The sequence below is a fragment of the Stegastes partitus genome, unplaced genomic scaffold (genome assembly GCF_000690725.1).
Source record: "Stegastes partitus isolate 25-593 unplaced genomic scaffold, Stegastes_partitus-1.0.2 Scaffold9, whole genome shotgun sequence".
NCBI lineage: Eukaryota > Metazoa > Chordata > Actinopteri > Pomacentridae > Stegastes > Stegastes partitus.
Window position 1 is genome coordinate 1,763,653 of NW_007577740.1, and position 16,206 is coordinate 1,779,858.

Genomic DNA, 16,206 nt, shown 5'->3' on the forward strand with positions numbered 1-16,206 from the left:
AACCGTGAAGCTCAGTATTGTGCTCTTCTCACAACTTCAGCAAATGTGAGAAAGCTTTCAACCTCTAAGCCTATGGATTAGCAGGAGTTTCAGTGTAACTTCAGTGAGTATTAGTTGGTGCATTAATGACAACCATTACGAACTAATAAAATTACAAAGAGAGAATGAACTCAAAAATCAAAGCTTTGATGTCGTAATAGGACAAGAAGATTTTCATCAAGTTAAAAGCTTCTTGATTCCCTCAAAGAGCTTCCTTTTGTTTAAAAATGCCAATTCATGGAGAAATTGAGCAGTCAAGAAAGGAGAGGAAAAACAGAAGACAACAACCGAGACAAAAAAGAGACAGACACTAGGAGGATAGAGGCTTCACAGGGTATCATTTCAACGTCTAGTCAGGTATTCAATAGGATTCCCTAAAAACCTGAGATCAGCAAGGCGAGACAAGGATTACTGAGCAGATGTCTGTCTTTGTTATGACTCTAATACTGAAAACTGATGAAGATTCAGCTGTGTAATTTTCTAACTGCCTTTCTGCAGGTCTAATTTACTGCAGTGCAAATGTGTTACCGTTACCTGAAAGGACTATAGAAGGGAAGATCTTTTTGAGTTCGTGTGGGCAATACAAATATTTGATGAGTAAGTGAGTGCTGGAGGAGCAGTCAATGTAATTTAAACAACATTAAACAAAAGCTGTGCGTACAGAAGAAAAAGGCTGTATGAATATATTACATTTACGACAAGATGGAAGAATTAACGGCATGCACATAATGAAGTTTATGAGCGAGTTTGCCCTTGTACATCAGTCCTGTGCGTCTTACCATGGAGTTCTAGTTTGCTTATTTACCTGATATGTCGTGGATAGCTCCTTGCCATTGGCGGTGAAGGAGACGAGGCCAGTGGCCAGGTCAATCAGACAGCCGATCTCCAGGTCAGAGTTGGAGCGGCTGGAGGACGATGGGCCAACTGCGTCAGCTGCACACACCATGTAGCAGTTACTCCTTTGAACACTGCAGCCAAAAACAACAAACCAAAAAACAGAAAACAGAGAAGGAGCTCAGCATTCATAAATACAAGTGAATGTAAATAACCACAGGACAAAAAAAGACAGCTGAAAAATAACAAAACCTGCGCACCATATATTTTCATTATGTCAACATTCATTGATCTGTGTTGACTCGTGACTTTCGCCTCATTCATATTCAGTGTGATACGCACAGAAGCTCTCTTTCCAATTTACTCCCCTGAATACTGACTAAGGATGAAAACCAGCTGATAAAGAATAAGTCAATATGTCTTTGGTTTTTCAGCCCCAGGAGAAGTGTGAATCCAAGGTCAAATTATGGCTTATGGGATATTTTAAAGTGTTGGGTTACCATACTCCTGAACATCCAATTACTTAACATTACTTATTAGATGACTAATTTGGAGGCAAATATAATTATGATGATATAGGTATTAGACCTGTCCAGGGTGCCCCCTGCCTTCGCCCTAAGTCGGCTGGGATAGGCTCCAGCCCCCCCCCGCGACCCTAGTGAGGATTAAGTGGTGTATAGATAATGGATGGATATAGGTATTAACCATGCAGGACTGTTGGTGGTATAATGTTGCCAGGTCACCGGGGCTTCTGTGTCTTTGCTATCTTTACATCAAGCACCACAATAGAAAGAAGCATTGAACTTTATTCATTAATCTTAGACATTTTTTCATCAGTCTGTGACATTTGATGTCCTCCTCCTTGCAATGTCAATTAAATGAACTAAAACCAAAACACACTGCAAATCAGGTCTGGAACAAGCATGTCAATATGTGCACTGCACTAATTATATGCACGTTGAGGAGACGATTGCCAAAATGACTGCAACACTTTCATCATCAAAGAAAAAAACATTACAGTAACCAAATGAAAGTGAAGATTTATTTGTTGTTTTAATTTAGACTGTAAAAAAAGAGATATTGCCAAATCTTTGTTACAGTAATTTGCTAATTAGGCAGAGCTTGTGGCATACCAAGGAATAAGTTGTTATTTTAAATATTTCTGCTATTTTTTGTAATACTTTGGGTTCCTGTGCAGTCTGAATTTGATTCCTTCACTTTCACACATTTCAACATATTACATTTTCTTGCAACACCCTGCACTACCCTACTTTAATGGACCAACTTAGTTTCTTTTCTTTGCAGATGGCCTTAAGCATACTAACAACAAGAAAAGTGTCATGAGAAATCCAAAAGTAATGAAAGGGAATGGAGACTGTATTGTAAGAGAAAAAAAATTGAAGTATCATCACAAAATGCATTCATGAAAACACACAGCCCAGTGTCCTTTAGGGTTCTATACATACTAGATTCACATTTTTCATATAAACTGCAGATATTAAAAAAGCAGGGAGCTTGCCTCTCATGGACCCGGCCCCTCTCATCTCCCAAGGTGACAGTGACCGTACGCGTCTTGCTGAGGCTGAAGTTCTTGCTATAATAATGATAGTCAGGTGTGACCCAGCCAATCCACACTGAGGCAGGGTCCTGTCCAGCAAACACTCTGACTGAGTGGTAATACTGTCAATGTTAAAAAAAGACAAATTGCAAAAAAGGTTACTCTGAGTAAACAGAGAGCAGTAAATCAGAGCAATACTTTTCAGATGCTATGTGTATATTGGAGGATTTAAGTTGAGTTACAGTTGTAATGCTTCCATAGTCAATACTTCCATCTTCTTTTGGAGGATGGCTGTAGAAACAAAAATAGGACTGACCTTAGAAACAACTTTGATGAACTTATTTCAGACAGAGAAAGTGAGACAATATGATCAAAATGGTTAGTTTGACGTTCCTACTAAAAAAAACAAAGAAAAAAAAAGCCATGGTTCAAGAAATCAACTGCTTCAGTGAATGTCTAACCTCAGTTTCAGTGATTCGTCCAGTAACTTGTCTGAAGAGTAGAACTCCACAGGCATGCTGAGTCTACAGTAAACCATGTCACTGTTGCTGTTCTGGGTGCCATATGTCTTGTGGGTGACCTTAAGGCAGGGAGGGCTGTCTACTGTTCCGTCGATCCTTACCACCTGAGTTAAGAGTGAGAAAGAAGGAATCCAAGGCCAAAGACAAGGATTAGCAATAATTACACTGATCATAATGAGAAGGTCTGCATATACAGAAAATTATAAAACTCCAGATGCTAACACGCAGCCATGATAACCAAAGACTCAGAGTCACTGTGGCCAAGAACATAAAAGGGAAATAGTAATGATACTCATACTAATACCAATAACAATACTAATGCTAATGAAAATATTTCTCTACCTCAATATGCATGTGTTCCGGGGGTACATTGAAAAAGGTGGGCAGGCGCTTGCTGAACCACATTGTGATCTCTCTGTTCATGTTGACAGCAAAAGGCTCAAAACCTTCCTGGAGACCACACATGGTGTAGTACTTAAACGTACTGGCATCCTTGCCCAGATTCATACGACCGATCTGAGACATGCCCAGACTGCACACAGGGATGAATCCTGAAGGAGGATAAGGTATATTAACAGGTTTAAGAGTTAACAGAAATGTAGAGAAATTACTATTTATCTGTACTTAATACACATATAATTAGAAAATGTTGGTGTTTTCTGAAATATGATTTATGACTTGTATAGGTTTCCTTCTGAACAAACTTTGAGGACATTTCTTTGCACTTTTAATTAAAAAGGAATATTTTACATGAATTAAAATGATTAAACTCAATCTAGGAGAGCTCGCTTACTTAAATACACATCTTTATTAGCTGTGAAAAACTCATATCAGCGTCATGTGTTGACGCAGTCTGCAAACTGCCTATGCATCAGAATTCATCATGCATTACCTCTAATGACACATTTTAACAGCTGAACTTCATTCCTATGTCACTGTCTACCCTGTCTTGTCTTAAAGGACGGTTCATTTACAGAGCAAGGGCCAATGACACATTGTATTAAATTGCAACACTGTTAGCATTTTGTAGTGTTTTTTTTGTTTTGCCTCATGCAAACAAACAAACCCAGTCTTACCCCTTGAGACACTGTGGAGGAAATACACACAGAATACATGAATGAATTAGCACTTAAGTTGACTGGAGTGCGGCCCTCACCATCCTCTGTCTCAAAGTCAGCGAAGCAAAGCTCAGAACCCTTGTTTGTAATCAGGAGTTCTCCATTCAGGGTGAAAATCATGGACTTGTCCTCCATGTTGATCATGCAACCAACCACGTCGCCCTTTTTCCAGGGATGTCCAAAGTAGCGGCTGCCTGCATGCATACGTCGACCCTTAAGGAATAAAAAGAATCATATCTCTTAACTTTTTCTAAATAAGCTGAATGATGATGCTCCTAAAAGCTCAGTGACTGTAAATGTACATGTAGTAAAAACATCTTACCAACATTCAATGGTAATATCTTAAATGCTTTGTTTCAGGAAATATGTACTGGCCATCAAAACTATAAAACAATGGTGATATTATTTTTTTATGCTGTTATCTGATAGCCTCAAGAATAAAATCTATACAAATATATATTTGGGTAATTTTTGTATTTCTACAACTTTTTGGAACCACATCTGTAATTCAAAAAATTCTAAATCTTTCAAAATTTGTTGTTAGACATCTTTTCAAGGGGCAACGTTAAAAGAAAGGGCACATGTGGTTTACCCTGTATCCATCAAAGACAAAGGCCTGGTCATCTGTTCCAAGTTCCACATCAGGCCTGCAGCCCGGTCTGGCCCAACCAACCCTCATATCTCCTCCACTCAAAGCCTCAAACTCAAAGTACCACTTTCCCGTCTTCACTGCATACGTCTGCTCCACACGGAAGAAGCGAATGGTCTCGATGCTCTGATTATCTACCATGTGCACGACTTTGCCCAGGGAGAGAAATAAGGTTAGAACAGGACGAATACATATGAGCTGATATTTCCAGCAATTCTATCGGCTTGTACAATGACAGGACAAATAAGCAAAGTTGAAGAAAAAGTTATTAGTATTTTCTCATTCCTAGTCCCACAGTGAAAAGACTGCAGTCACTGAAGTGTAGTAGTTAGTGTAGTACTATATAAATAAACCAAATAAATAAATTGTACGTTGACAAAGTAAGCGTACCGCCAAACATTCACAACATGTTAACTGGAAGCTATGCTTGAGCATTATTCAAGTCACATTAGCTATAGTCTATGTCACTTACAATCTAAAGTACATGTCGCTGAAAACTAAATACTACTCATATTTAAGCGAGTATATCTAAGTTTTTAGGGTATTGTGTGGCAGCAGTGGCAGCAACAGAGGCTCACCCTCCTGGTCTGGGGGGTCGATGTCATATCCATATCCAACCATAGTCCTGATGGCCTCTCTCAGACTGTCTCTGTTAGATTTCTTAGTGCGTTCATCCAATAAAGCATATGGCACCAAACGAGGATTACGCCTGCTCTTCAAATCCTGCCACGAACAAAAGAAAAAATAAACCAATTTAAAAAAAAAAAAGAAAATATGCTACCAGACCAAAAGACCAAAGTCATGTAGTTAGGAGCTAATAAAAGGAAAGTAAATGAGTAAAATACTTTATCACTCACTACTAGAAATTTTTGAATTAAAAAGCAATTCCTTTCTCTGTGGGAAAATGATTAGTTTTACCTGCTGGATGCCATAGGTCCATCCTTGTTTAATTCTGTCTTTGGCCCACACATTGTGTGCATTTTCAGCCAGTTTATCAACTAGAACCTCCTGACCTGCAGTCAGTTTCACATCAGAGAGTTCCAGTGGCGCAGGCTTATATCCATTAGACATCATGTAGCTGCAGGCGATACAACATAACAAGACCAAAGGATAAAGATGACCTCGATAAGAATATACTTGGTCAGACATATTTGGCTAAATGCATCATACTTGTATCACTTTATTTAAAAACATTTTATTTTAGGGAAATATATTTTAAAAAATCACTGAAGTATAAAACATTGCATGCTACAAGTAGAAAATATGCATTGACTTAAATTTATAACAAGATGTCGTACTCTTTGGGTAGTTTGATTTTCTTCAGATCGTCTTCAGCATGAACATTAACCTGGGCAACATGGCAGCCCAGTGCCAGCAGGGTCCTGAAGATGAAATAGAAGTGAGACAAGAAGACAAATGAAGGCTATAACCAATATTAAAGCCCTATTACACTGTTAGATGAAAATATTTCACACCAGAGGAATCCACTGAGAGACTTGTACATTTTAAACACAGCTCATTAGACATTGATAAATCTCAATCGATACAGTAACACAGTGAACAGCACTCAGCTTTGGCTGTGTGGATACACGATATTTGGGGCCCCAACAGTATGTAATCGACAAACTGCACAACCCATTGAAGCTCAGTGTAAAAGGAGGTCACTTTATTGAGCCAAGCCAAATGTTTTTACAGTGAGATGACTCAGTAGTTGGCGCAGATAAGCTTTGGACCCAATATTTCTTAAAAATCAATACTGGAAATCACTCAGGAGATGCAAGTCATTACAAGCACTGTTTTAATCTTAGCCGTAATCTGCTCTTGCTCAGCATTCAGTAGGGAGCAGCAGCGATTCCATGAATAGGTAATTGGATTATTTAGAGAACTGCCCGGCCTTACTTAAGTGTTTCACTAGACATCTGCAGGTTGTAGTTCCTTTCAGTTTCAGGCAGCTTGCTGAAATCCACAAGGCAAGGATGCTGCCTCTTGTTGTCATCACGAACCTGAAGAGAAAACAGGCAAAGCATCATGACTGCATGTTTCATCTCCCAACACTAACTTTCTTTTGGTCTATGAGCATCTGGAATTGTTGCGGTTATAAAGGCAAAACAAATACAAAGTTTAATATCATTAAGCATGGTTCAGTATCCAGAAAATAAAAACTGGACAGCAGTCAAAAATCATCTGCAGTGGACAATCACAGATGCATTTTTGTTTTTGTTTCTCTTTGACTAATTGAAGCCTCAGGTGTTGATTTTTTTTAATGAAGCGGAAATAAGCCTGATTCAGCTCAGAGAACAGAGTCACAGCGGCAAGAGGCTCAGCTGTCTGCAGGAGAGAGAAATTTACTGCTGCGCCCAGACTCTCAATAAGACACTGCCAGTGACTCCTTCTGATAAGGCACTATCTACTGCTGACAACAGTTGAATAGAACTGAGGCACACATATAGTATAATCAGTACACAGCAAGGCAAAGCACGCAGACACAAAAGAATGAAACTGCATCCAACTTTGGTAGCATCCTGCCTACCAAATATCTGCTGCTTGTCCAAAGAGGCTTCTGTGCAATGTCAAACTGAACTCATTGAGCTTGTTACAGCAAAATTAAACACCAAGCAGCTGTTCAGACCTAAATGTTGTCCTTAATAAACTATAAGACCTGGGTTAACCCCCAGAGTGGAGCTTTCTCCCAGTCTTAATTAATGTGGATGTCATACTCTTGGAAGGTGAGACACTCATTAAGATTGTTAAATGGCCGTTGTGGAAACAGCCTCAGAGGGAAATGATTCTATGATAACCACTACAGTACAAAAGAGGCAGCGTGTGTGATCAGACTTCTAACAGGCTGCTCTGCAGTGAACAGGAAAAGTGACTGACAGTAAAATGATGGGAGAAAGATAGAGAGAAACAGTGCAGATAGGAATGATTAATATGTCTTTAGATATAACAGACCTTAACTCTAGTAACCGTAAGCTACATGTCTGAGCACCTTGAGCTAAAAACAAGAGGTTTCCCATCTGATATGCATGTTTATTAATAACATAGAATCAATTGTATGTTAATTAATGATTTGAATACCGTCAAAGGATATTTTTGCTCTTTTTATTTTAAATTTTCTTTTTATTTATTTCTTTTTTTTAAGCAGGAAAAACAAGACAGGATAAAAAAAAATCACAAAATTCTATGCATTGCTGTATTGTACTTTAACTGTAAAAAAAAAAAAAAATAGCAGAACACAACTCGGTACATAATCATGAGCTCACATGCATTTTTCTCTGTCCTTCCCTCTCTAGGTGAAGCTTTGCAAGAGCTGTTCTTGCTGAGAGAAAATAGTATACTTACAACTTTACCAAACAGTGATTTTTCACAGGAGCAAACACAATGATTTTGGATGTGTGGTGGCAAATTACCCACAAAGTCAACCCCTCTAAACCCAATCAGTCCTGTTGAAAGAAATTCAATTTTCTTGGTTGACGATACTTTCTTTCTGTGCTTCTGTTCCTTCTTCCGCACATCTTTCCTTTTTTTAATTTCTTCTCTTCTTTAACTGAGCTAAAAGTTGGAAAATCTTGTTTTATTCTTCACAATTAATACTTTCACCTGCGTCTTTGAAGTGGATAATTGTTCTGTAGTCATGTATCAGCAGGCCGGGGTGTCAGTCGTCATACCATGCAGTCAAAACGAGTGAAGCCCTTGTGTTAATAAACCAGTAACAAGCATTTTAATGTTAGAGCTGATCTTCTTTACTGTCTGTTTCTAAGTACGTGGTTTTGTGTGAATTTTGTTAGAGTCTGAGTGTGATGATTTATAGCAGCTTTACCTTGCCGTAGGTCCAACCCAGTTCAATCTTGTTCATCCCCCACAGTTCGTGGATGTTTTCTGCCAGCTTGTCCCGGATGTTGTCTAGGTGAGGGGGAAGAACAATCTGCACAGAGAGAGGGGAAACAGATGGTTCAGTTGGATTCAAGAAAGGTGCTAAAAAAAATGGGCTGACAAATGAAAAATGTTCTCCTTTCTTCCCGTCTGTCTATGCAATTGTTAGATTCCTGGGGATTGTAGGAAGTTTCACATTGTTTTGTTGCACTATGGTAGCAGGTCAGCACCTATTTTGCATTTTTGCTTCAGGGCCATTGCTGCATCACTGCATGTTATATAACAGGTGTTTAGCACAAAGTGAATTAATCTTATGTGGGAAGATTACTGAAACCTCTTGATGGCTTCACAAAGTTTTATTTTATTTTCAAACAAGACTTGAAGGAGAAGCAGATCAGCAATACAGCAGAAGTCTTGTACTCAGTCAATTCAAGAAGTGAGTTCTCTTCAACCCTGTTACTTTACTTACTCCTTAAATAGCGCTACAGTTTATTTGATGATCACAAAAATCATTACCATCACAAAAACGTGACTACAATATTTCTGTTACACCATATTTTGGATGTATGAAATAACTAATGACATGTTTTATAAGCAAGCAAGAATACATGTGTCTGGCTATATCCGAAACTGAACACCTCACCTGACTGGTGTCAACAGGAGTGGGGATGAAGGAGGCCTGAGAGAGGAACTGGGTGGTTCCCAGCAGATCACGAACCCCCTCATGGTCCCTCTTGTACTCCTTCACAGGCTCTACATGCATCTTCTCCTTGGGCAACAGTGCCTCATAACATGGAGAGTAACCAGCAGGTGGCAAGAATTTGAAATCTCCGTGGCGTCCACCCAGCAAGAAACGGACCCTGAGATGAGAAGTTACATAACATTGGATGACGGTACATAACTAACTGGGTAATTAAAGAACGGCTATTTCTTTACTTTTAAACCAGCAACTCTATTCTACTCAAATACAATTTCAGCAAACAGCTTTCTTCACCTTTGTCATTACATAATACTATGGGCTTGCAGTGGAGAGAAAAGCCCCAAAAAACAGGGATTATGTACTTTTTTCTACTGGCATAAAACTAACTGCCACCTCATCCATTTCTACTTCCTAATACAAATATAATGGAAGGTGTAAGAAGCAGCTGTTATGGAATGTCAGTGTTCTTTCAAATACCTTGATTTGATTGATCAACCTGTTTTGCTTCATGACAGTATATCAGCTCATTAATCTCTTTGCTTAGATAATTCTTTGATATATTTGGGTACCTGCTCCCTAAGCTTTTATTTAACACTACTTCATAGCTTTTTATGTAAACTTACAAAGACTGACAAGCTGTAATTTAATCATCAGGCCCAGCAAAAAACAACAAAAAGAATCTACATTGGGAATGCTTTTATGCTTTATTTTCTAATTATAGATGCAGATTGGGAAGAAACTACTTTGAATAAAAAAAAAAACACTTTGCTGGGACAATGCTGAAGTTTAATCTATTGCAATAGAGTAGGCACAATTTATCTAGCATCTCAAAGAGATTACCATGTGGCAGCTTTTTTATTCTATGACAAAGAACACAAACCTCTTTTTCCAATGGCTCGTATCAAATGTTCAAAAAGTGTAATCTATGGAATTCTTGTCAACCATAGCAGAAACTCTAAGATTAGAGTCCATATGCTGACAAAAAAAACTCCCCGAGACTGAAACCCCATTCCTCATAAGGGTCTACGGTCTCTATTTTTGATCGGACTCATATAACACACGTGTTCTGCTGGAAGCAGCGATCAGCTTCAACCCAGAACACATCAGCATTTTGTTTCTCTGAAAATAAGTAAACATACATAACATGAGCGAATGCTCACCTAAGAGCTAACAACTGGTTTGGTTTCACAAGATCCTTACTTGACACCTGCAGAGAAGCTGACGACGGGGAAGAAGAATCCATCAGTGTTGAAGTCCTCGAACATGCCCTGGACAGGCTGGCCATTGATCCTGAAGGACATGCTGGGAGCGCCCAAATCCAGACAGCAGCTGACCACATCGTCTGAGTTCAGCAGGTGCTGGTTAATGGAGGCCACTGCCCTCGGGATTCGGCCTAGACAACACCAGGCAGAGACAGAGAGGAGGATAGATGGCTGTTACAGCTGCAATGTCATTGGGAAATGTAGGGCAGGATGATGGGCGAGAAGAAGAGAGGGGAGCAGAGAGTTGTAGAGATGGGTGATGAGTACTTTGAAAGGAATGACATGTAATGGATAAGGGGAGGTAATGGGTCTTTTAGAAGATTTAGAAGGGAAGAGAGGTGAAATAGTTGTTGTGCTTTTAGGGTGAGAGCAGAGAGGAGAGGGACTAAACAACTTACAGCCCTAAATCAACAAGCCAACAGCTGGCTCTATGAATCCAAACTGACTAGTTCTTTCCTTTTTTGCAGGCACAAAACATATCTGCAGTCTGCTGGCACTTCAGTTATATCCTTTACAGTGTGTCTGAGTGCAACTTGAAGATGTAAGGCATGCGTTTTAAAGTCATCACAGAGAATGTAAGGCTTTTCAGGAGATGTAAGGGAGAGGAATCACTCAAAGAGGTCTGTCAGGTAGAGCCTGAATGGTGGAATTTTATATCAGTGTCGGTGCTGCTTGTCCTTCACTGTGGAAAAAGTAAAAAGCAACCTAGAGAGTGGACAGCAGGCTTCTGCATAATTCACAGTAAGTTCTGTTAGAGCGAAATCCTTCCATAATACCTTTTCTTTTTGTACCATACACAAGAATTGACTTTGAAAATACTTAAAGGCAATGTTGCAAAAAATAAAAACTGATTATGTGAGTTCATACTTTGTAAATTAGATTCAGATATTCATAAATTATTTTCTGGTTTGCCACATCTGAGACTTCAGAAAGGGTTGTAGACCAAACAAAGGAATCTCTACCGGTGGCAAACACAAGGAAAAAAATAATAGTACCAGAAATTCTCATGTAAAATAGCTGGAATTCTTCCACCTCTTTCATAAAATGAAGTGTTTATACAAAACTTTGTTGCAGAGTTAGAAGCCAATTGAGATTTTAGGCTTTCAGGACCTGTGATGTCCGTTGTATAGTTTGCAGCCATTGTGCTCAAGCTGCAGTGACCAGCAGAGAGTGAGAAGGTGAGACTTTATAGAGGTGGAGAATTGCATCTAAGCAATTTAAAGGCACCATTTAATGAAATAATAACAATAATTTAAAAAAAAAAAGAACTTCTAAATGTGTAGTTTTACACAAATACACAGAGCAGGGTTTATGTAGAGGCCCTGTTGCTCTAATACCAACTCAAACCTTGCATACTCCATCCTCTCAACCACACTCATACAGGATTAGCCAGCAATGACATATTAAGCTGTTATACCCACCTGACCAGAGATGAAGTCCATCAAAACTGTAGGAGTACAGGTCATCACCACTACCGTTGCCTCCCCACCCCTCTCCTCCACCAGGGTACGGGGCGTAGCCTTTAGTGTTGGCCCAGCCCACCCTCAGGTGGGTTGGCTCCCCAGTTACAAAGTGGTCCACCTGGTCAATGACTAGCTCAAAATACCACTTCTTATACTGAGCTGAACCTTCAGCGACGCCCAGGAAGATATTTGGCCTCATACTGGAAGTAAAAACAGATTGAACAATGGTACATGATGCAAAGTAGTAGTTTACCTGACATTGAAGAGTTAGTAAGGTATATCCTGTTGAACCAAAAAAGTCTCACTGTCTGTATTAGCTTCAAATACTGGCTCCAATGTCTCTCTTTTTATAGCAGGGGTATGCACTATATTTTTAACATCATTGGGCAAAAATTCCACACTAACTTTTCAGCATATTGTAATACGAGTGGTCTGAAGGGATACTAGACTTCTGGACCTCCTCTTGGCTCTATTTTTAGGCTTTACGAAACATAGCCTGTGACAGGAGACTTTAGCACATATGATCTTTTTTGGTTTAGTTTGGTGTTGCCCAGATCTGTTTACCTAGATTAGGTGAAAAATTATAAAGAGCAATAAAATCCACAGGGACTTCTATTTTTTGCTTTTTCCAGATTAGTAGCTAGATTTTTCAAGGGACAATATTTTGAGATGTAGTGATATTGGCATATGTACTAAATTTTCATCAACCATTCTAAAAAAACTTCCAAGTGTAAAAAGACAACCATTAAGAGGCTGGACCTTTTCTGTTTCTTTACCTCTGAACATCATTGACCAGTCGAGTCTGAAGCAGCAGGTCCCTCCTGGGAAGCAGGTTATCACAGATCAGATTCTGATTGGTTCTCACTGCCACCCCATTGCAAACACAGAGGGAACAGAGGACATCCAGAATCTGGTACAGAAAAAGACAAGATGGCATTTGTGTTCGACATTTTCACGCATTCACACTCAAAAGATAAAAAAAACTGTAGTTCAGTCAGATTCTCTGTAAGCTGCAATGCTTTTAGCAAATGCACAGGGCAAGAAGGGCCTTCAAGTCAGCAGGACCATCTTCTTCCAACTGCCACTCATGATCAGCAGCTGTTGTTTACGAGGATGCCCTTTCATGCCGGGTGCGATTTACAGGGTAAATATTAGGAGACTGTGACATTTGAATGTTGAATGTAAAACATACGGCTGGAATGTCACCACAGACAAGCACAGACACATATTTAAATAAACTGTTTTAAGAGTTGTAGTTTGTTAGCTTGACTCTTGTTTACCAGTGTTATGAACCTGTGGAGAGAGGCTATAAAAGGATAATGGGTACTACAATCTAATTCTGCTGTCCATAGACACTGCTCCTAAATGTATAACAAACCTAAAAGAAAACAACCATAGGCAAAAATTTCTCTCCAATAGAATTAGAAGAAAAGGAAACATCATGAAATTCCCTGCATTGAATAAAACACATTTGTCTGGCTCTTGAGATGGAAATGTTAACCGGTCAGGTCCCACACTTTAGCAAAACATTTCATGACAATGCAGAAGCATCACATTTTTTAGATGACTTTGGTGGCACCCTGATGTTGCATGTAACACTACAAACAAGTTGAAATTTGAACTTGTCCAAGCATCTTACCAACCAGACTTTCTACAGCATGTAAACTTTGTGAAAGACGTGAATAGTAACACAGTAACTGTAGGCATGACAGCATACTAACAATGGCAAAATTGTCTTCTTCTTGAACAATTCCACGTGGAGTCTTAGGGGCTTGCACCAAGAGCCAATCACTATTTGGTCTAAAACACTGTTATCTAATATTCAGGCTATTGAGCTCATATTTCCGCCCACCTTGTGGTTACGCCCATGCTTGTAGAGCAGAGAGATGATGGATTTAATGTGCCCTCTCTGGATGATGTTCAGAGCCTCCGGGCTTTCTACCAAGATACAGTGAAGGACTTCCAGGATTCCTAAGGGGATATATAAAGTATTTGCCATAATCAAATAGGCAACATTTTAACATCAATAACAATTGCTTCTTACCCCCAGTGCAAGATGCTCATTGTTTTGGACTAAGTTTTCCATTAAAATCTGAATAAAATGCGTGTCCCACAATACCTGAGGAAGACTCCAGTCTCTCCAGTTTGCTGACCAACCAGTCCAAGTTTCGGGAAAACTGGGTGCAGTTGTTCCTGTTTCCACGAATCAATGCAGCTTAACAAACAAGAAAGTTTTCAAAAACATTTAATGACAACACACAACGTTTAGTGAGGACAACAATATTGTTACATTTGTAAAAAGGACTTCAAAGTAGCAGACTGATGGATATATGGATGTGGCAGATAGTATGACTTTTAATGTAAAACAGTTCAATTTTCCTGAGAAGATAAAGTCATTGTCTGGCATCTTAAGTCAACAGGTAGATTGTAAAATTCATTAAATCTTTTAATACTTTGTCATATACTATTACACAGTCTTACTATTCATGGGGGAAATCAGTACAGCCAGTGTGAAGCCAAGAGCTCCATGCCCTATAAAAAGTTGAGGTGTGTTCCCTTGTGCCCTTTTTCTGCCACCGTGGTGACATTAAAAAGTCTCCTTATTACTTTACTGTCTCATTTTTCACCATTTGGATTCAGGGACACTAGGCCGATAATGCCCGTGAAACAATTTAACAGCACTTTGTGTCAAAGGAATACTGATGGGTGTCTAATCTCCTGTAATTCTGCCTTTTCAGGAAAGCTATAGTTCGATACAAACACGTGGATAGAGCCACACCATGAGTCAAGGGCAAGGATGTTCACTGTGAATGTGAAATTAAAAGTCTGAGACAGAGAGGGGAACCTGGGGCTGCACAGACTACGAACTTCAAATCATAGCTGCATTAGCATTAAATGTATTAAGTAATGCTAATGTTACCTAATACTGCTGGCGACATTTTAATGAAGACAGCTAATGAAAGTGAAAGAATTTGTGCTTTTCTCTATTATTTTGGTCAGTGTGCTCGCGTTTTATATATATCAGATGGGACATTTTAATGAAGTCCATATCTGTAATGAATTATAACTACCTACACAGCCTAGTATAATGCATAGTTGTGAATTAAAACCCTCTGAAAATTTTGTTTTTGCTGAACTTCTCCCCTTGCTGCAGTGATCTACTGTGCAGGGCTCCATGAAACCACTGCTGAGTGTGGTTACAGGTACATGGACACCTCTAACTCTAAATCACATCCATCTAGTCACAGGCAGCAAATTGTTATTAAAAAGAAGCATTGAATTTGTATAACAGATAATATTGTAGGGTCTTAAGCTTAATATTTAACATTTAGTCCGTTACTTTATATGTTAAATAGAATACTGTAGGGTCGTAACTTTAATACCTAAATTAGTCAGGTAAATGTTTATACTAAAAATACCTTAACTTCTTAACCTTGACATCTAAATCAGTCATTTAAATGAACATAATACATAATATTGCAGGGTCCTATCCTCAATATGTAAACTTAATAGGTAAATGTGTATGTCTCTGCCTTTTTCAGTGGCTATATATCTGTAAATGCATGTCTCTAGAAACACCTAAACCAGTTACTTATTGTAATAGATGCATTTGATGTCCATATTCTGATCATTTAACAGGAAAGTTGACCACCTAGACAATCAAGTTAGACCAATAAATATGTATTTTTCTTTAAATAGATTGTCTGGCCTGCTGCAGAGAAGGTCAGAACAAACAAGGCTCCTGCACAATTCATCATGCAAAATCTGCTTCACCAGACTGTCTTCTGCATCCTTGGGGGTGACCCCTCCGTGAAGAAGGCTGAAGTGTACTCAGAGGAGTGTATTTATGGGTTTTGAGCATGTGTGTGTGCTTGTGTGTAATGTGTGTACATGTGGGGATACATGCGGGAGAGGTGATGATGAATATAAGGGCAGTCAAGGTGAGCTGAGGGGAAGCTGTTGATGTGAAAGCTCCAATGACAGCAAAACAAATACCCAAGAAAAAGTTGTCCAAAATAAAACTTTTCAGGGTCAAATCTTTAGTATTCATGACTCAATACTTGCCCTGAGAGAATGGGATAATGCCAGCACCTGTGATGGCTGGCATTTTGTTAATGACGCTATCTTTTCTTCAAATATTCAGCTCAATGCTTTGTAAAATGTCCACACTGCTTTCAAAAAGGATGCG

The 16,206-nt window shown here is 39.1% G+C and overlaps 1 protein-coding gene across 4 annotated transcripts in view; it reads right to left on the bottom strand.

The window, feature by feature from the left end:
- ryr3 (ryanodine receptor 3) overlaps positions 1 to 16,206 on the bottom strand; it is a 116,582-nt gene that overhangs the window by 58,374 nt on the left and 42,002 nt on the right. For all 4 annotated transcript variants that reach the window (XM_008284879.1, XM_008284871.1, XM_008284862.1 and 1 more), the window contains 18 exons: positions 14,137 to 14,232; positions 13,870 to 13,988; positions 12,794 to 12,927; positions 11,976 to 12,217; positions 10,493 to 10,685; positions 9,236 to 9,452; positions 8,540 to 8,644; positions 6,619 to 6,722; positions 6,018 to 6,101; positions 5,638 to 5,797; positions 5,298 to 5,442; positions 4,663 to 4,868; positions 4,109 to 4,283; positions 3,295 to 3,503; positions 2,893 to 3,056; positions 2,674 to 2,722; positions 2,393 to 2,553; positions 845 to 1,007 (listed from right to left, as the gene is read on the bottom strand). In XM_008284879.1, the coding sequence (XP_008283101.1) occupies positions 845 to 1,007; positions 2,393 to 2,553; positions 2,674 to 2,722; positions 2,893 to 3,056; positions 3,295 to 3,503; positions 4,109 to 4,283; positions 4,663 to 4,868; positions 5,298 to 5,442; positions 5,638 to 5,797; positions 6,018 to 6,101; positions 6,619 to 6,722; positions 8,540 to 8,644; positions 9,236 to 9,452; positions 10,493 to 10,685; positions 11,976 to 12,217; positions 12,794 to 12,927; positions 13,870 to 13,988; positions 14,137 to 14,232 (2,726 nt within the window). The remainder of the gene's footprint in view (positions 1 to 844; positions 1,008 to 2,392; positions 2,554 to 2,673; positions 2,723 to 2,892; positions 3,057 to 3,294; positions 3,504 to 4,108; positions 4,284 to 4,662; positions 4,869 to 5,297; positions 5,443 to 5,637; positions 5,798 to 6,017; positions 6,102 to 6,618; positions 6,723 to 8,539; positions 8,645 to 9,235; positions 9,453 to 10,492; positions 10,686 to 11,975; positions 12,218 to 12,793; positions 12,928 to 13,869; positions 13,989 to 14,136; positions 14,233 to 16,206) is intronic.